The sequence below is a fragment of the Pristis pectinata genome, chromosome 27 (assembly GCF_009764475.1).
Source record: "Pristis pectinata isolate sPriPec2 chromosome 27, sPriPec2.1.pri, whole genome shotgun sequence".
Taxonomy (NCBI): Eukaryota; Metazoa; Chordata; class Chondrichthyes; order Rhinopristiformes; family Pristidae; genus Pristis; species Pristis pectinata.
This window is the reverse complement of record NC_067431.1, coordinates 28,369,901-28,386,896: the sequence shown is the minus strand read 5'-3', so window position 1 is coordinate 28,386,896 and position 16,996 is coordinate 28,369,901. Positions and strand designations below refer to the sequence as shown.

General features: G+C 40.9%; 1 protein-coding gene across 3 annotated transcripts in view; it reads left to right on the top strand.

The window, feature by feature from the left end:
- Positions 1 to 14,598, top strand: part of LOC127583668 (uncharacterized) — a 95,213-nt gene extending 80,615 nt beyond the window's left edge. For 2 of the 3 annotated variants that reach the window (XM_052039891.1, XM_052039892.1), the window contains exons 33-39: positions 3,016 to 3,072; positions 3,242 to 3,338; positions 5,375 to 5,478; positions 7,119 to 7,206; positions 8,412 to 9,163; positions 10,145 to 10,271; positions 11,087 to 14,598. In XM_052039891.1, coding sequence (XP_051895851.1) covers positions 3,016 to 3,072; positions 3,242 to 3,338; positions 5,375 to 5,478; positions 7,119 to 7,206; positions 8,412 to 9,163; positions 10,145 to 10,271; positions 11,087 to 11,299 — 1,438 coding nt within the window. In that variant the 3' untranslated portion in view covers positions 11,300 to 14,598. The remainder of the gene's footprint in view (positions 1 to 3,015; positions 3,073 to 3,241; positions 3,339 to 5,374; positions 5,479 to 7,118; positions 7,207 to 8,411; positions 9,164 to 10,144; positions 10,272 to 11,086) is intronic. The other variant, XR_007958286.1, reaches the window with a different exon arrangement.
- The last annotated feature ends 2,398 nt before the right edge of the window (positions 14,599 to 16,996 follow it).

Below are 16,996 nucleotides of genomic sequence, written 5' to 3'. Positions count from 1 at the left end.
ATCAGTGGCATTTCCTGCCTCCTCTTTGCCCTCCTAATTATTTTTTTCATGTACTCCCCTGCACTTTAGCTCCTTGCTCATTTTGGTTCTCTAAACCTGCCATAAACTCCTTCCACTTTAGCCAACACATGGCATCCAGGGCTCCTTGGTACCTTGGCCTTGCTCTTCATTGTTTCATCAGTAAATTGGCCCTGAACGTTGACTATTCCATTGTTGAATTACTCCTATGAATTGCATGTAGATCTGCAAATCACTGCTCCCAGTCCACTTTGGCCATATCTTATTGTATTGCAGTTGTCCTTCCCCTAAATTCAGGACCTTAATTTCCAGTCTATTATTGTCCTTCTCTGTGACAACCTTAAAGCTCAAGTTATATTCATTATCCTCCAGTGTGATCTCCAGCTGGCACTCCCACCATTTGCCTGGCTGCTTTCTTTAAGATTAACTCTGGATCACTCTTTCTCTTGGGGACCATCTATGTGCTGTCTCAAAAAACTCTTCTGGATGCACTTTAATAATTACACCCCTCTAAGCCTTTCACACTACATCAATTCCAGTTAATGGGGAAGCTGAAACCATGTGCTATTATTACCTTGTTGTTCCTGCACTTATTTGATTTGCCTAGAAATCTGCTCCTCTGTCTCTCACTGACTCTTTGAAGGCCTGTGAAGCAAAACTATGTTCTAACAACATGACTATGTTTCTAAGTTCTTTCCGTAGGGCCACATTTAAGAAACCTTTCAGGATGTCCTTCTTTGTCCTTCTACTGCAGAGTTAATATTGCACTGCCATCTCTTTCACATCCCACCCCCCACCCCCCACCATCCACCTAAAGATTCTATACCCTGGACTGTTGAGTGGCCAGCCTGCCCATCTTTCAACCACTCAACTACTTTTTCATGACAGCAACAATATCATTCTTCTGTGCTAATCAATACCCTCAGTTCATTTGCCTTACTCGTCAGACTCTCTGTGCTTAACATCCAGCCTTACATTTCTCTCATGTGCTGCATCAAGACTGTATGCTCCATTTAGTGACTTAACCAAGTTTTCTTTCTATATTTGTTTGTTCTTCATTCCTTCGTGAGCTCCTACTCTGAGTCCCATTCCCTCGCCAAAGTAATTGTCCTCGCCAACAGCACGAGTAACTATCCCCACCTCCCCTTTTGTCTTGGAACATCTCTTCATTCACCTAATTTGTTCTACTATTCCATTATTCACCAGCTCTAACGCCAGAAATAATCCAGAGATTGCAACCTCAATCTCGCTCTTTGATCTGCTACCTAACTCCCTGAATTCAAGTTGGACCAATGTGAACCACAGTCTGTTTACCCTATCTTGTTAGAATATCCTGCAACAGTTCTGTGATTTCCTTGACCTCGGTACCAGGGAGGTTTGACACCATTCCCAGATTCTTGTATCTGGCCACAGAAGCACCATTCTATTCCCCCTCATTATCGAGTCACTTGCCACTACTTCCCTTGGATTCACAGAGTTATACAGCATGGAACCTGGCTCATTGGCCCAACTCATCCATGCTGACCAAGGTGCCTACCTGAGCAGTCCCATTTGCCTGTGTTTGGCCTATATCTCTCTGAACCTTTCCTATCCACGAACCTGTCTGAATGTCTTTTAAATGTTATAATTGTACCCGCCTCTACCACTTCATCTGTATACCCACCACCGTCTGTATGGAAAAACTTGCCCTTCAGGTCCCCTTTAAATACTTACCCTCTCACAAACTTATACCCTCTAGTTTTTGAATCCCCTATTCTGGGAAAAAGACTGTGCTCTTCATGATTTATTAACGTCTAAGTTCACCCAAAGCCTCCTTCATTCCAGGGGAACATGTCCCAGCCTATCCAGTCTCCCCTTATAACTCAAGCCCTCCAGTCCCTTTCTAAGTTAATCACATGCTTCCTTTTAGCAGGGTAACCAGAACTGCACACAATGCTCCAAGTGCAGTCTAACCAACATCATCTACAGTTGTAAGATGACATCCCAACTATTGTACTCAGTGCCCCAAGCATGCCAGACGCCTTACTTATCACTTTGTCTACCTGCGGTGCCACTTTAAGGAAGCTATGTACTTGTACCCCTCAGTGTCTCTGTTCTACAACACCCCTAGGGCCGTGCAAGTCCTCTGGTTTAACTTCCCAAAATGCATCATTTCATACTTGTCTGAGTTAAATTCCATCTACCATTCCTTTGCCCACTTTCTCAGTTGATCTGTATCCTGTTGTAACCTTAGACAACCTTCTTCACTGTCCACTATACCACCAATTTTGGTATCTTCCGCAGATTTACCAACCATGCCACCTATATTCTCATCCAGGTCATTAGTATATATGACAAACAATAGGGTACCCAGCCTCGATCCCTACAGAACACTACAGGTCACAGGCCTCCAATGTGAAAAACAATCCTCTACTACCACCCTCTGTCTCCTTCTTCCAAGCCAATTTTGTATCTAACTGGCAAGCTCACCCTGCATCCCATTTGATGTAACCTTCTGGACCAGCCTACCGTGTGCGACTTTGCTCCCCCATTTTACATCTGAGTCAGCCACAATGTCGTGAACTTGGAGCAACATGGACAACCAGTTCCTGAATGGAAGCACTCTGGGGCTTCCCTGACCATGTGACCCGAGACCTCTCCTCACCCACTCCCTCTGACTTACCATAGATGGGGGACGTCAGCACCTATATATAAAGTGCTTTCCAGGCGACTCTCAATCTCGTGGGTGCCTCCAGCAGGCATGCAAGCTCCTATTCCCATCACTCGGTTTGTTCAGATTGGTGACTCTTCCTGGAGATGTGGCCATACAGACAACAAGGAGCATCTGGCATTTCCCCACATGCTGCAGACCATACAACACATGGGACTGTGCTCCCCAACCAAGCATTTAAATTAAAGAGAGACCCTTTAATGAAAATATAATCCGATGTAAAAGCAATATGAAAGATTGAAGATGTGACAGTATTTAGAAAACTTAAGTGTGAATTTCATTTTCAGGAACAAGAAAACTATACATGAAATCGATGGAGAAGTTAAGAAAATAAAAGGAAGGAGGTATTCTTGCTACACTCTAATTGTTTTAAGTTTTTAATGTTGAAAATGATGCAAAATGCTTAAATATATTAATCTAAATTGAGCCATTTTTGAGCCGTAATGTACCTGATATATGGCTGCAGCTAACCCTTCCGAGATTTTCCTCATCAAAATAATTATTGGATTTCAGAGAAAAACAGACCAGTGACAAGAAGAAATTGCAGAAAATGTGTGGCACCACAAAAGGAAATTGCAAAGAGTCAGCAACCAGACTCCTGTCTGTCCAGGTATTTATTACTGGGAAAGATTACACACATGGCACTAAGTGCATACTTGCAGAACTTACAAAAGCAATTGAGCAAAACCTGTTTGTTACATTAGAGAATCTAGTTAATATCATATACTTACGAAGAGTGTGGAACATTTATAGTTTATAGATTGTGAATAGTTTAACTCTATTTTCAACTAATTTCCAATTAACATTTGGATGTTGTGCTGCTTGAAGAGCTGACCTCAGATATGCTAATCAATTTCTTACAGAATGTCATTTTTCTTTCTGTAATTACCATGATCATAGAACAGTACAGAACAGTAGAAACCCTTCGGCCCACAATGTTGTGCCGACCCATATAAATCTACTCCACGATCAATCTAACCCTTCCCTCCTACACAGCCCATAACCCTCCATTTTTCTTACATCCATGTGCCTATCTAAGACTTTTTTAAATGTCATGATTGTATCAGCCTCTACCACCACCCCCGGCAGTGCATTCCAGGCACCCACCACTCTATTCTTTTTATAAAAACTACTTTTGACATCTCCCCTAACGTTTCCTCCACTCGCCTTAAATGTATGTCCTCTGGTATTGGCCATTGCCGCCCTGGGAACAAGGTGCTAGCTGTATGCTCCTTATCTATGCCTCTCATAATCTTGTACACCTCTATCAAGTTGCCTCTCATCCTGCATCGTTCCAGAGAGAAAAGCCCTAGTTCACTGAACCTTTCCTCGTAAGACATGTTCTCTAATCCAGGCAACATCCTGGTAAATCTCCTCTGTACCCTCTCTAGAGCTTCCACATCCTTCCTATAATGAGGTGACCAGAACTGAACACAATACTCTCAGGGTGGTCTAACCAGAATTTTATAGAGCTGCAACATTACCTCATGGCTCTTGAACTCAATCCCCCAACTAATGAAGGCCAACACACATTCCTTCTTAACCACCCTATCGGCTTGCGCAGCAACTTTGAGGGATCTATGGACTTGGACCCCAATATCCCTCTGTTCCTCCACACTGATAAGAATCCTGCCATTAACCTTGTACTCTGCCTTCAAGTTCAATCTTCCAAAGTGTATCACTTGTTCAACAAATCACCTCTGATTATAGCTTTGTTTTTTAAATGTTGCTCCTTAATCTTTCTAATTCCTCAAGTCCCAGGTATTTCAGCAGCTACTCCTGGGCCGCCTCCAATCCTACCCGAAGTACATTGTCAAGGTACTTAGAGGAGTGGCCTGGTAGCAGACACGGCTAACTTTTTTGAGTCTTTGCATTGGATTGTGGCCCTCAGAAAGCAATAATGTGGGATCTCAGTCCTTCCCAAGGTGCACTTATAGGTTGGGTATGTTGCACTATCAGATCACAGATTTTTGGGGTCACTACAATATTGCATAAATCAGTATGTGACTCTGCTTCCACCACTCTTTGTCCGAAAAAGGTTCCCTTCAGATTCCCTCTAAGTCTCTTGCCCCTTACCCTAAATCCATGTCTTCCTGCAGTCCCTGCTATCTATACCCCTCATAATTTTATACCTCAGTCATGTCCCCACTTAACCTCCTCCACTCCAGGGAGAACAGACCCAACCTTTCCCGTCTCTCCTCACAACTGAACCACTACATCCCAACCACATCCTGGTGAATCTCCTCTGCACCTCCTCCGATGCTATTGCATCCTTCCTATAGAACTGCACACAGTACTTCAGCTGAGGTCTGACCAATGTTTTATAAAGTTAGAGCATAAGCTTTATTTCCAGAATACATGAGGGAATTGTTATGTTCCAATATAACTGATACTATAACTTCACTTCTTCAAAATGGATTTACATTCCTCTACTTTGTTGTTATAATATTCATTCTGAATGCAGTATTTGTTCATTCATGGTATTTGCCACAGAAGGTTCAACATTTTTGATGTATAAATTGATATCTGTCTGGATAAATATGGATAGATAATTGAAGAATAAAATCAGTTTTTTGCTGGTGTAGTGTTTAAAAACTAAAAGTGGTAACATTGACATTTGTATACTTTTAAATTTTCTTGCTACAGTCTCAAATTCAGGAATGGAAGAAATACACAAAGTTGTATTTTCTCAATCGCCTGCATCAGGAGGCTGTTGAGAATGTGAAGTTTTACACTGCACAGAAAGCTCGGTAAGTTTCAGTGCACATTTCACTGCTTGCACTGTACTTGTTTTTAAAATGGTAATCAGCAGATTTTTCTGTTCTATCGCTTTAGTGCTGTTTGTTGTGGTTTAGAATTGAAAACATCATTCAGAGCTTGAGAAAACAATCCAAGGAAAAATCTTTGAGGAAAATAATCACACTATGGCGATGTGCCTCAATGGGTGTTCTCAACCTCCTTACACTAACCTCTGTCCTGCATCACTCTTGCTGAAATGGCAATGATTCTGATCCATATGTAAAACAAATATTAGGCTGACATTATGACCTTGTGATAGCCTAAAGCACTTTACAGCCAATGAAGTATTTTTGAATTGCAGTTATTGCTGCAGTGTAGTAAATGTGGCAAGTTCAGTGATGTAATAATGACTGCATTGACTGTAATAGTGACTAATGACTCCACCTGAGGGTGTTCGTTGAGAAACAAATATTGCCCAAGACACCAGTATTCACCTTGCTGCTATAAAAATAACACCAGGGATATTTTGTGTCCACCTGCACTATATGACCTCAAAGACTGCAGCACTCCCTGTGTTGGAGCGGCTGCTTTCCCTTTACAGTAACTTAATCCCTAAATGGAAGTCAAATAAAGGCATTTATACTTTGTTCAGCAGTTCTGCGATCGCAACTTTTAAATAGAGCTTTTAAATAAAATTAAATGTGATCTGTTCAAATATTTACAATGTGTATTGATGCGGATGAAAACAGAAGATGCTTGAAACAGCCGGTCAGACACCACAGATGTTGCCTGCCCTGAGTGTATCCAGCGTTTTCTGTTAATATTTCAGATCTCCAGTATCTGCAGTTTTAGTTTTCAATTAATACTGTTAAGGTATTTTAAATGGCCATGTACATAGCATAACTTAGCTACTTTTCAAGAAAGATAGAGTATATCTATCTAAATGATTCAGCCAAATCACCCTAGATCTGCTACTTTGAACTTGCTAGCTGCACTAATCTGTGAGGGATACAGAGGGCAGGCCAAGATGACTTCAGCATCTGAGACCTGATCTGCAAAGCAGCAGCTAGTCTTGGGTGGGTCTTGAGGTTACTGTCAAAGATCTCCTGAAAATAAGTGTAATTAAAAATACATTAAAGGACTAGAAATTAATACAAAGACATTAGGATTAGGTAAAAAGAATCAATGCTGCTTATGCCAGTCATCCTTGAAATAAAGCTGAGGGACCTGATGCACTTTGTAACTGGTCCTGCTCTTCAGTAAGTCAGCACTGTGCTGCTGGACCTGGTGGTGAGTCCAAAGCACAGGCAGAAAAATAGAGACAAGCTGAAAATGAGCAGATTATAACTGGCAGTTTGCTATGGTGAAGTACAGCATGGTGCATTGTATTATTTTGGCTCTAGTGGACATATATTGCTCGCATGTTTTTTTCACAGCAGAACTATCCAGTTTAAAGTAGTAGGCATACAGCATTGGACTGTCTTGTGTAACTGTTTGTTAGCCAAGAAACCCAAGTAACAATAGGCCAGTACCTGCAGCAAGAATAATACTCCTTCCCTTTTGTAAAATGTTATGACCATTAGGTCCTTAAGATGATTGGAATACCTCATTCTTACTCAATTGTAAAATGTATCTTAATTCATTTTTAAAGGAACGCAAATTCGCCAGAAGTCATCGCTAGCCAGGACATGTGGGAAAAAAGAATGAAAGGAATTCAAGGACAAATTACTCTGATCAATGTGAGCTGCTTTTTTTTCATTTTTTAACATTCTCAGTTTTACCACATCAATGAAAAATTGTGTGTTTCCCTCCATCTTCTGTAAAAACGTCATTGCCAGATCTGTAAATATTGGTATAAATTGAACTATTTGTCCCAGGAGAAAGAAAATCTTCATTAATTCTTTAAGGTTCTTGCAGAAAAATTAAATAAAGACTTAGTATGTAAAAATTAACATTCTGTTAATTTATTAACGATGCTTTGTGAAGTATATTTGGTGAGTTTTTCCATTGATGTTTGTATTTTAGAGTTAATAATTGATTAGATAATGGTAACCTGATAGAGGTTTATAAAATCATGAGGGGCATAGATAAGGTGGATGGTCACAATCTTCTTCCCAGGGTAGGGGAGTCTAAAACTAGAGGGCACAAGTTTAAGGTGAGAGGGGATAAATTTAATAGGGACCTGAGAAGCAAGTTTTTCCACACAAGAGGGTGGTGGATATATGGAACAAGCTGCTAGAGGAAGTGGTAGAGGCAGGTACAGTTACAATGTTTAAAAGACATTTGAACAGATTCAAGGTTTAGATGAATAAGGGCTAAACGCAGTCAAAGTGGGACTAGTTCAGGAAGGCACCTTGATCGGCATGGATGAGTTGGGCCGAAGGGCCTTTTTCTGTGCTGTGTAACTCTATGACTTTGATCTTTGGGCCTTTTTTTGCCTTCTTTTTTTTGTCCTCCAGATACCAACTGATCCTTGTGTGAAAAATATACCTTAGATGTCCCCCACAATTCTCCCAAAGGCCCACTGAGCCCACCCCCCCCTCCCCCACCATCAGTATTACCTCTTTAATTCCTTTATCTTTGTGCTTAGCAGAAGTCAGTGCTAATTTCGCCACTTTCCTTTTCAACCCAGCCATCACTTTTCAACAAATCCACCTTTTCCAGATTAAGTCTCTGCATAATGGTCCCCTCTGCCATCAGATTTCTGAACGGTCCATGAACACTACCTCGTTTTCCCTCTTGTGCACTATTTATTTGTTTTTGTAACATAGTAATTTTTATGTCTTTGTCTTGCACTATACTGTTGCCACAAAACAACAAATTTCATGACAGATGTCGGTGATGATAAACCTGATTCTGAGTTACCCCGTCACGTGTCTAGAATTGAAATGTACCAAAAGATGTGCATTTGACAGGAGGTTACTGATAACTATATTTTGTTTAGGCTGCCTCTTGGCCCCAGGAGACAGGAGAATATACTGATGCCGTACCTTACACTGATTCCTCTAAATTGATGCCATCACAGTTCAGAGCTGTAAACAATTTTACAAATCATCGGAGACTGTCACCATCTCCTACAAGGATTGAAATGGGTAAGAATGTTGGATTAACTGGAACTTCTACCTCTGCTGAGGCTGTATGGTTTTCACAAGGATCCAGAACTCGTGGCATTGATGCAGAAACGTTACCGAGGACAGGAAAAGATGCCTACATACCATCTGCTTGGCCACCCAATTACTCAAACCCTCCAGCAATGCAACCTATTCCATCCACTGATCGCAGCCGGTCTGACCTTGAACTAGAATTTACGATGTTTACTGACCAAAATAAGTCATTTCCTGATGGGTCTCTTCAGCTTGCTGCCGGCGGTTTGGAAATGTCGACTCCTTCAACTGAAGCAAAACCAGTAAAAATCCCAGATATTTCCCTTTCTGGGCTACGGACATCATGTGTTCCTGGAAATTTACAAAACAACTTATTTGAGCATTATGGTGCCCAAATGAAATCCTTTAACAACCACTTCAATCATTTGCCATCTGCACAGCCAATTATACACTCTAATAACGACTTCCAGGCTTTACAGACTCAAAGGCCATTTGGTTTAGCCAGTGGTAACAGTTCACAAACCGATGAGCCACGTTCATCCTATCACACTGTAATGGAACAACTTTTCTTCAAGTTTCCTACAATAAGCAAGTAAGTTGTTTTTTGTTTGACAAGCCTTAAAAAAAAGTCCTTGCCTAGTGTTGAAAAGCAAGTTTTCCCCGAGAGGCAAAGAATCTGATCTCTGCTTTGAACCTTTCCACTTCTAACTAGTGGAAATGCTCCCACTGTGTCTGGGAGGTGTAATCTATTGACATTAAGATGAGCAACGTTTTATGTATTCATTCCCAAGATGCGACATTGGCAAGACCAAAATTTATTGCCCATGAGAAGTTGGTGGGGAGCTGCCAACTTGAACTGCAGAAGTCCTTCTGATAAAGATGTTCCTACAGTGCTGTAGGATAGGGGTCTCCAGAGTTTTGACCCTACAAAGACGAAGGAACAGTGATGTGACTTGGTGGGAAATCTGGAGGTGATGGTGTTCCCCTGCACCTGTATATTGATGCGGGTTTGTGGAAGTCAGATTGAGTGATAACGAGCAGGTCCACCCCATAAATCTGCAGGAATGTGCCCATGATATCAGCCTTTTCTGTTTGGATGCAAGTTCTAGGTTGTCCCAGTAATTGGCTTTGAAACAACAGTAGCAGGATTTTATAATTAGGGTGGCTGTCAGCTAAAGAATGTGCTGAGTTGAGAAACAATAAGGAAAAAAAACGTTATTTTTGGCTTTTGGTGTCAAGATATCCTTTAGTGTGGTTCATTTGTATCTTGTTAACCTGACAATAATCTCAGCAATTGCTAATAAATCGATTTTTCATTCCCCAAAAAATGATTAATGAAAAATACAGAAATCGCTGCTTGGTACAGTTTCCTCCTGTTTGTTTACTGCATGTGCTCAGGAACTATGAAGCACATGGAAGGACAAAGGGAATACGGTACCTTCCGAGGTCTCTTGATTCATTTGGGATGCACAATACATGCTCAATGATTTTCTCACTAGGCTTAAAATTACTTTTTATAGCTTTCACCTTGCCGGGCTGCAATTGGATTAGTTGTACCTGTTTTATGTTACAGAGCGAGATTGCACTCGTTCATTAATAAGGTGAAGGAGGAAAATGGTGGCACTCTCTCAAATCTGTCTGTTGACGAGCTGGTGAGACAAGTCTCTTATTGTGTTCACCAGGGCACCCATCCAGAAATGGTAAGTACCATATTCACTGCATTCCCAATCACATCATATAATTTTAATTCTACAATGCACAAAAGAACAATATCAAGTATGATATAGTAATTATCTAACAAGACATCTGCAAAATATAGTTTAAATTCTGTCCTCTTGTTGCATCTGCTTCCTTTTCCCTTTTGAGCCACTTGATTACTAAACCACCCTTGTCTGTGACTTTGATCTTAACTGCAATTAATGTGCAAATGCAGCTGCACTGTACATTTGTTTCTCTTTATCTTTTCCACTGCTGCAGAACATTAATTTCCCTCACATAGAACAGAAAGAGTATTTAAAACAACCTGTGTGTGAGTAGGACACCATGCTGGTTGGATCACCTGTTAAATATATTTTGTGGTCAGATCCACTTATTTTTGAGATGGCCACTTAGCACCAATGTGATCCTCTCTGTATCATGTTTCTCAGATTTTCAATGTTGTATTAAAATACTATTGTGTCAAATTGTAGAATAAAGGTCACTTTTTCAGTCCAGGCATTGCATAATAACTTAAAATTTCTGAGTTGAATTTTTAAAAGTGGGCTGCTTTGTGGCTATGAATTCTGTAGTTGTCTGATTGCATTTATAGATTTTTTGGGTGTTTTGTTAATTTTGAAACGGCACCCAACAGGAAGGAGAGAGGACCAACCTGAGCTTGGAAGTAGTAACTTTTGATGAAGCTGCTTTAAAAGCCTTCATTCTATGGTTGCCACAGCTGAGCTAGCGTTATTGTCACAGGGTGCATTTAAAATTGTAAACAAAATAAATTAACTTTTGCATTTTATCTGTCTTTCAGACATATGCGTCTCCAACAGATCCTTTATCGTTTGCACCTATAAGTTACGAAAATCTTTTCTTCCCCAGTCATCACACTCTGCATTCTGATCAGTCGCGAACATTACCAGACAGGTTCAGTGGCCTTGTGCCAGTGAATGCAGATGCTTCGGCATTTGAGTCATTACCTCTTGGTGATTTATTGGAATTGGAAGGCTTTTTCGATCAATTGTAGAACTGTAGGATCAAATTCACAATTTAGGTGTGACTTTTGTACATTTATGTGAATGTAGTTGGCTAGCAAGTGATGTTACTTTCTTAAAATTATCAATGTGGCTAAGCACAAACTCCAGAGCTTTTCCCAGGTCTGGTTTTTTTCACCAGTACACATTATTAATTAAGTATTGATTTGCTGTCAAGCATAGTACTGATTTTCTTTGAATTGTAATTGAATTGTTCCTCTCTGTAAATCCTGTTATGTGACTGTCCATGCAGAAGTAGCATCATTGGCTCCACCAAATCCTGATTCACCCATAAACCCTTTGGGGATGTTCTTGCAGTGAAATCCATTCATCAGTGTTTTGAGATGCTAATGAACCCAGAACTTCCCCCGCTAAGACAACTATGTGAGATAATGGTCAAAGCATCATACAAACTGGTCTTCTCTTGAGAATGTGAAAGAACCATTTCACAGACTTGTAGCAAAAGACAAAATTAAGATGGTGATTGGTTGGTGAGTTACGGGGTGAGTGTGGAATATTCAAATTGTCACAATTGTGATCTTTGTATCATTTTTGATGGTTTAGGGCAAATTTTAGCAACTTGCCAGAACTGCAAAATATAATTTCATCTTGTATGTTCTTCTGGCTAACTCTCAGCACGTCACTCTGGCACTCACTCAGAGGAACTTATAAACATTGTCTGCAGCTCCGTGCAGCTTCCCTTCACTTTAAATATGTACGGTTCTCTTCAGCTCTGAATAACTGTGACCATAATTTATTTCACCAATCACTTGGAGGATTCTGTTCCCTTTCTATAGGGGACTTGTCCTGCCTGTGGCTTTTTGCAAGTTGCTTTTAGTCCAAAAATCACACCTGTAACAATTTGATGCGACACCCGCCCCCCCCCCCCCCGCCCCCATTTGTACCATCTTTATCTCTTTTTGCTGCAAATCCATGAAATGGTTCCTTCTTGTTCCCACCATCCTCTCAAGGGAAGGTCATCTTGTTTGATATTTTATGATAGTTTTAAGAGGGGAAGTAATGGGCTCACTAGCATTTTGAAACGCAGGTGAATTGAGTTCACTGCAACTGTTTGAGCAAGAACATCTCCCAAGGCTTTGGGGGTGAATGAGGATTTGGTGGAACTGAAGGATGCTACTTCCCCATGGACAGCCAGACAACAGGGGTTCATTTTCTTCAGCTCAGCATGTGCAAATACTCAGCAGATCAAGCAGTATCTGTGGGGACAGAAGCAGAGTTAATGTTTCAGGTTGAAGACCTTTCATCAGAATTCAATGACAGTTTTGGTGATCTGATGGAAAGTCTTAACTTTATTTTGGGCAAGTCTTGTTTTTAGACAATGTATATGATTCCAAGTAGTTATTTCCAAGTCTGACTTTTTACAAACTGCTTTAATTCTTTAAATTATCCAGCATTCTGACATCAGAATCACTTAAGTGCAATATTGACTCAAAGGCTGAAGATTTGTCCTTCAAGTAAAATCCCATAACTTCAAGGTATCCAGTACATAAAATCAGAGACGGGATTTCCTTTCCTCACATCCCCTCTATGGTAAGCTGCAAGCTCTCCTGTGCATTCACCATCCTGTGAGAATTCAGGCAAATGTTGCAAATACAATCTACTAAACATTTACAGTCCCTCTGACACAGAAACTGGGTTGTGCCTTAACAGTATCAAAGGCCTTGGATTGAGAGGAACAACAGCCAGATTGCTCCTTTGTTTCCTTGCACCCTTAATAATTATGCTCTGCAGAATTAGAATATTCTCACTACAACCCAGCTTCATGGCAATAATACTCATTTGTTTCGCATTCCATGCAATAGCCATTGGCACTACTTTGTCTGTTATTTATGTTAAGACTCATAGTAATATTGACCCATTTGTGATTGGAACTCATTTCTTGGCACTACATCATTTAGCTGGATTGCTAATCTTTGAGACGAGCACTTTTCTTTCTTTTTAACACTCATGGGGATCTTCCCACAATTTAGCAGGTTAGGTAAAAGCAGCCAATATTTAGGGATCCAATTTCTTGATTCCATGTGATTTTAATTTATCTGGGACACTATCTTTTTAAAAACCTTCCAAAGTTGCTTTTATTTCACCATCAATTAGGTGTTGGGAGACAGGGATTAAATTTGTCAATTAATGGAGCAACAAACTATCTGCTGGAGGAACTCAACGGGTTGAGCAGCGTCTGTTGGGGGGGGAGGAATTGTCAACATTTCGGGTCAAATGACAGTAAGTTATGAAATGGTCAGTGGGCAATCAGACTCGAGGCCCCTGTCCACCCCTCCTTCCTTGCTTGCACTTTTCTGATCTTGTAATCCTTCCTTCTTTTGGACACTATTCTTAGAATACATTAAAATTGGGTCTAAATACTCTGCTTTCTAGTTTCTGGATTACTTGTTAATTTTCATATATCACTGATCCCTTCATTGTCACTATTAGTAATTAAATATCATTGTAGATACTTATTTGGTATAAAGTCTTCCTATTGGTATTTTCCTGGGCGGCTAAATTGTTTGCTTGGTTAATCAATGGAAGTAATTGGATTGGAGAAGTCATTCTTTTATCCCAATCTATTTTGGATATATTGCATGTGTTTTGATTACAGTAGCATTATCTGATGAGCTCTTAAAGATTCTACAAGAACCTCCAGGAGAACAATAAATGATATCAGGATTATCACCTAGTTCATTACCACTTGTATCGCTTTGAGTCCCACACTGCTCGAAGTCCTGATGCAGGGTTTCGACCTGAAGCATCAACCTATTCCTTTTGCCTCCATGGATGCTGCTCAACTCGCTGCGTTTTTCCTTCCAGATTCCAGCATCTGCACTTCCTCTTGTCTTCAAGCATTGCTAATAGCACCGGCCTCCGGGGAGTTGGTATTGGTTAATTCCTTCTTAAACATCAGGCGGCCGATCAAACGTGGCATTATCCCACTTGGAATTCCTTTTCTCATTATTTTGGCAGCTGATATGTGAAAGAAGTCTGACTATCATGAAATACTGTTGATTTCTGACTCCCAAGATAACACATTCCTGCACTGCACAGTTGATTGTTAGAAACCCGAAAGACACACCCAGCATATACAGTGACATTAAACATCTATGTTAGAAAAAAACCACAGACTCAGCCCATCAGGTATTTATTTTACTGTTGTGTTCAAGGTGTGTGTGTGATCTTACCAGGACTTTACAACATTCATTAATGATGAAATGACTGCTTGTATACATTGGTTTGAAAATGCTACAGATCTGAAATAAAAACAAAATGTAAGCAAAAATGCTGTAATTTCAATGACTCCAAAGGGACACTCTTTTCAGAGATGTATTTTATTCTACCACCCAACAATGAAGAGATGGTTTGGGTAACTTGGCCAGTTGCTGCCAGTTATTTCAATACTAGGCAGCTTTGTGGGGAACGAGGGCCTAAATGGGAAGTTTGTAACCAAGCCCGAAATCACTGTTTGGACAGAGAAAAAACTACTGTCCCTTCCTCTATTGCAAGAGAGTAACTCTTGTAAATATTGACAATAGAAGATTAATGTGAAGGGGAAAAAGTGAATAAAATGCAAGATTAAGGAAAGAAGAATACACTGAAGTCACCAGCATTGAGTGACTGCGAGAAAGGCTCCTTTTAACTGAGTGTGTCTGCAAGTAGTGAAAAATCTGAATGGGGTGCTTCATGTGAAGCCTATATCTTAAGTTAAAATGAAGAAAAGCTTAGGTAGATTTTATCAATCCTAACCATACAGGCTTGTGAGCAAGATAGGAAGCTGAGCTTGTGATAATGGATAGCAATGTTCTAACCCACTGGTTTTAATTGTGAGTTTGTGGTGAAGATTTCCTCAGTTGAAAAACTATTAAATACATTCTCAAAATTGAAATTTAGTTTATAGCATTTCAAAAAACCTCTGTTTTGGCAAACATTTCAAGTAGAATAATAACTTTAAACCTTTAAGAAAAGTCCTCAAAATATCTGGATTTAAATTATCTCTTGCTTCGGAGTGATTCAGTGATGGGGACAGATGTGAACTGCAGGGTTAATTTAATGCAAAACAGCTGAGTATCTGAACATCTAATTTAGTTTGAAACTTGCTCTGTGAAATTTTTAAAAATCCTGTAATTTTTCCCACTTGTGTGGCTGATGCAATTCCAAGTACAAATGACCCAGTGCCTTTTGGGATCATTAATTATTCCAACTACCACACCCAGCTGGAAAGTTAATGGGTGGAACACATTATCATCTTCAGGAAAGTATGGCTAATTTGGATATAATGTACACCGAGCCAATGGTTAGTTGTAATCAGAATAGATGAGGTTTAACTAAATTCAATTCATGACAACATGCTTCATTATTATCACTAAATTTCCAGAGAAGCAAAACAGTTAAAGACAGGAGACTGCAGCTGCTAGAATCTGGAGCAAAAAGCAAACTGCTGGAGGAACTCAGCAGGTCGAGCAGCATCTGTGGAGGCAGAGAGATGGTTAACATTTTGGGTCAAGTCCCTACACAGGACTGAGGGTGTGGAGGGTAGATAGCTAGTATGAGGAGGTGAGAGGGAGGGGTGAGACAGGGTCTGGTAGATGATGAGTGGAACCAGGTGAAGTAGGGGAGAAGGGACAGGTAGAGCTGGAAGCTGATGGGTGGAAACATTTGGGGAGAGGGGATAGGAAGGGTAAACCATGGGAGAAGGAACCTAGGTGTGTGGGTGATGGGCAGATGGGACCAGGTGGGGAAGGGTCATGAATCTAGGTTGAGAGGGGTGGGTATGGAAAAGGTGAACAAAGGAAGAGAGAACCTCAGTGGACCAGGAGTGAGGAAGGAACACTATGTGTGGGTTACATGAAATTGGAAAATTTGATGTCCATGCCATTGGGTTGTAGGCTCTCCAAATGGTTGCCCAGTCTACAGTTGGTCTCACTGATGGCCACATCGAGCACACCTGTTGAGGTAGACAAGGTTGGAGGAGGTGCATGTGAATCTCTGCTTCACGTGGACGTGCTGGGATAAGTATTGCGCCTTCTACGGTTGCAGGGGAAAGTGGGTGGGGAGGAGTGAGTGGACCAGTGAGTCATGGAGAGCGTGGTCTCTGTGGAAAGCAGAAAGTGGAAAGACGGGAAGATGCGACTGGTGCTGAGGTCCCGTGGCAGGTGGCGAAAAGGATGATGTGCTAAATATGGAGTCTAATGGGATGAAAGGTGATGGCCTAGGGAACTTTTATCTCTGGGGGTGTGAGAGCAGAGGTCTGGGAAACACAAGAAATGTGAGAGAGGGCTCCAACAATTACAGCAGTGGGGAAGCCATAAAGGAGACATTTCAGAAGTCCTGGAAAGGAAAGTTTCATCTTGAGAACAGATGTGGCAGAGTCAGAGAAACTGGAAGGAAGGGATGATGAGGTGGGTTCGTAGTAGATTCAGCATGTCCCCGTTGACCCTCACCAATTTCTATAGATGCACCATAGAAAGTATCCTATTCAGATGCATCACAGCTTGTTACGGCAACTGCTCTGCCCAAGACCGCAAGAAATTGCAGAGAGTTGTGGACACAGCTCAGTCCATCACAAAAACCAGCTTCCCCTCCATGGACTCTGTCTACACTTCCCACTGCCTTGGAAAAGCAGCCAATGTAATCAAAGACCCCCTCCCACCCTGGACATTCTCTCTTCTCCCTTCTTCCAT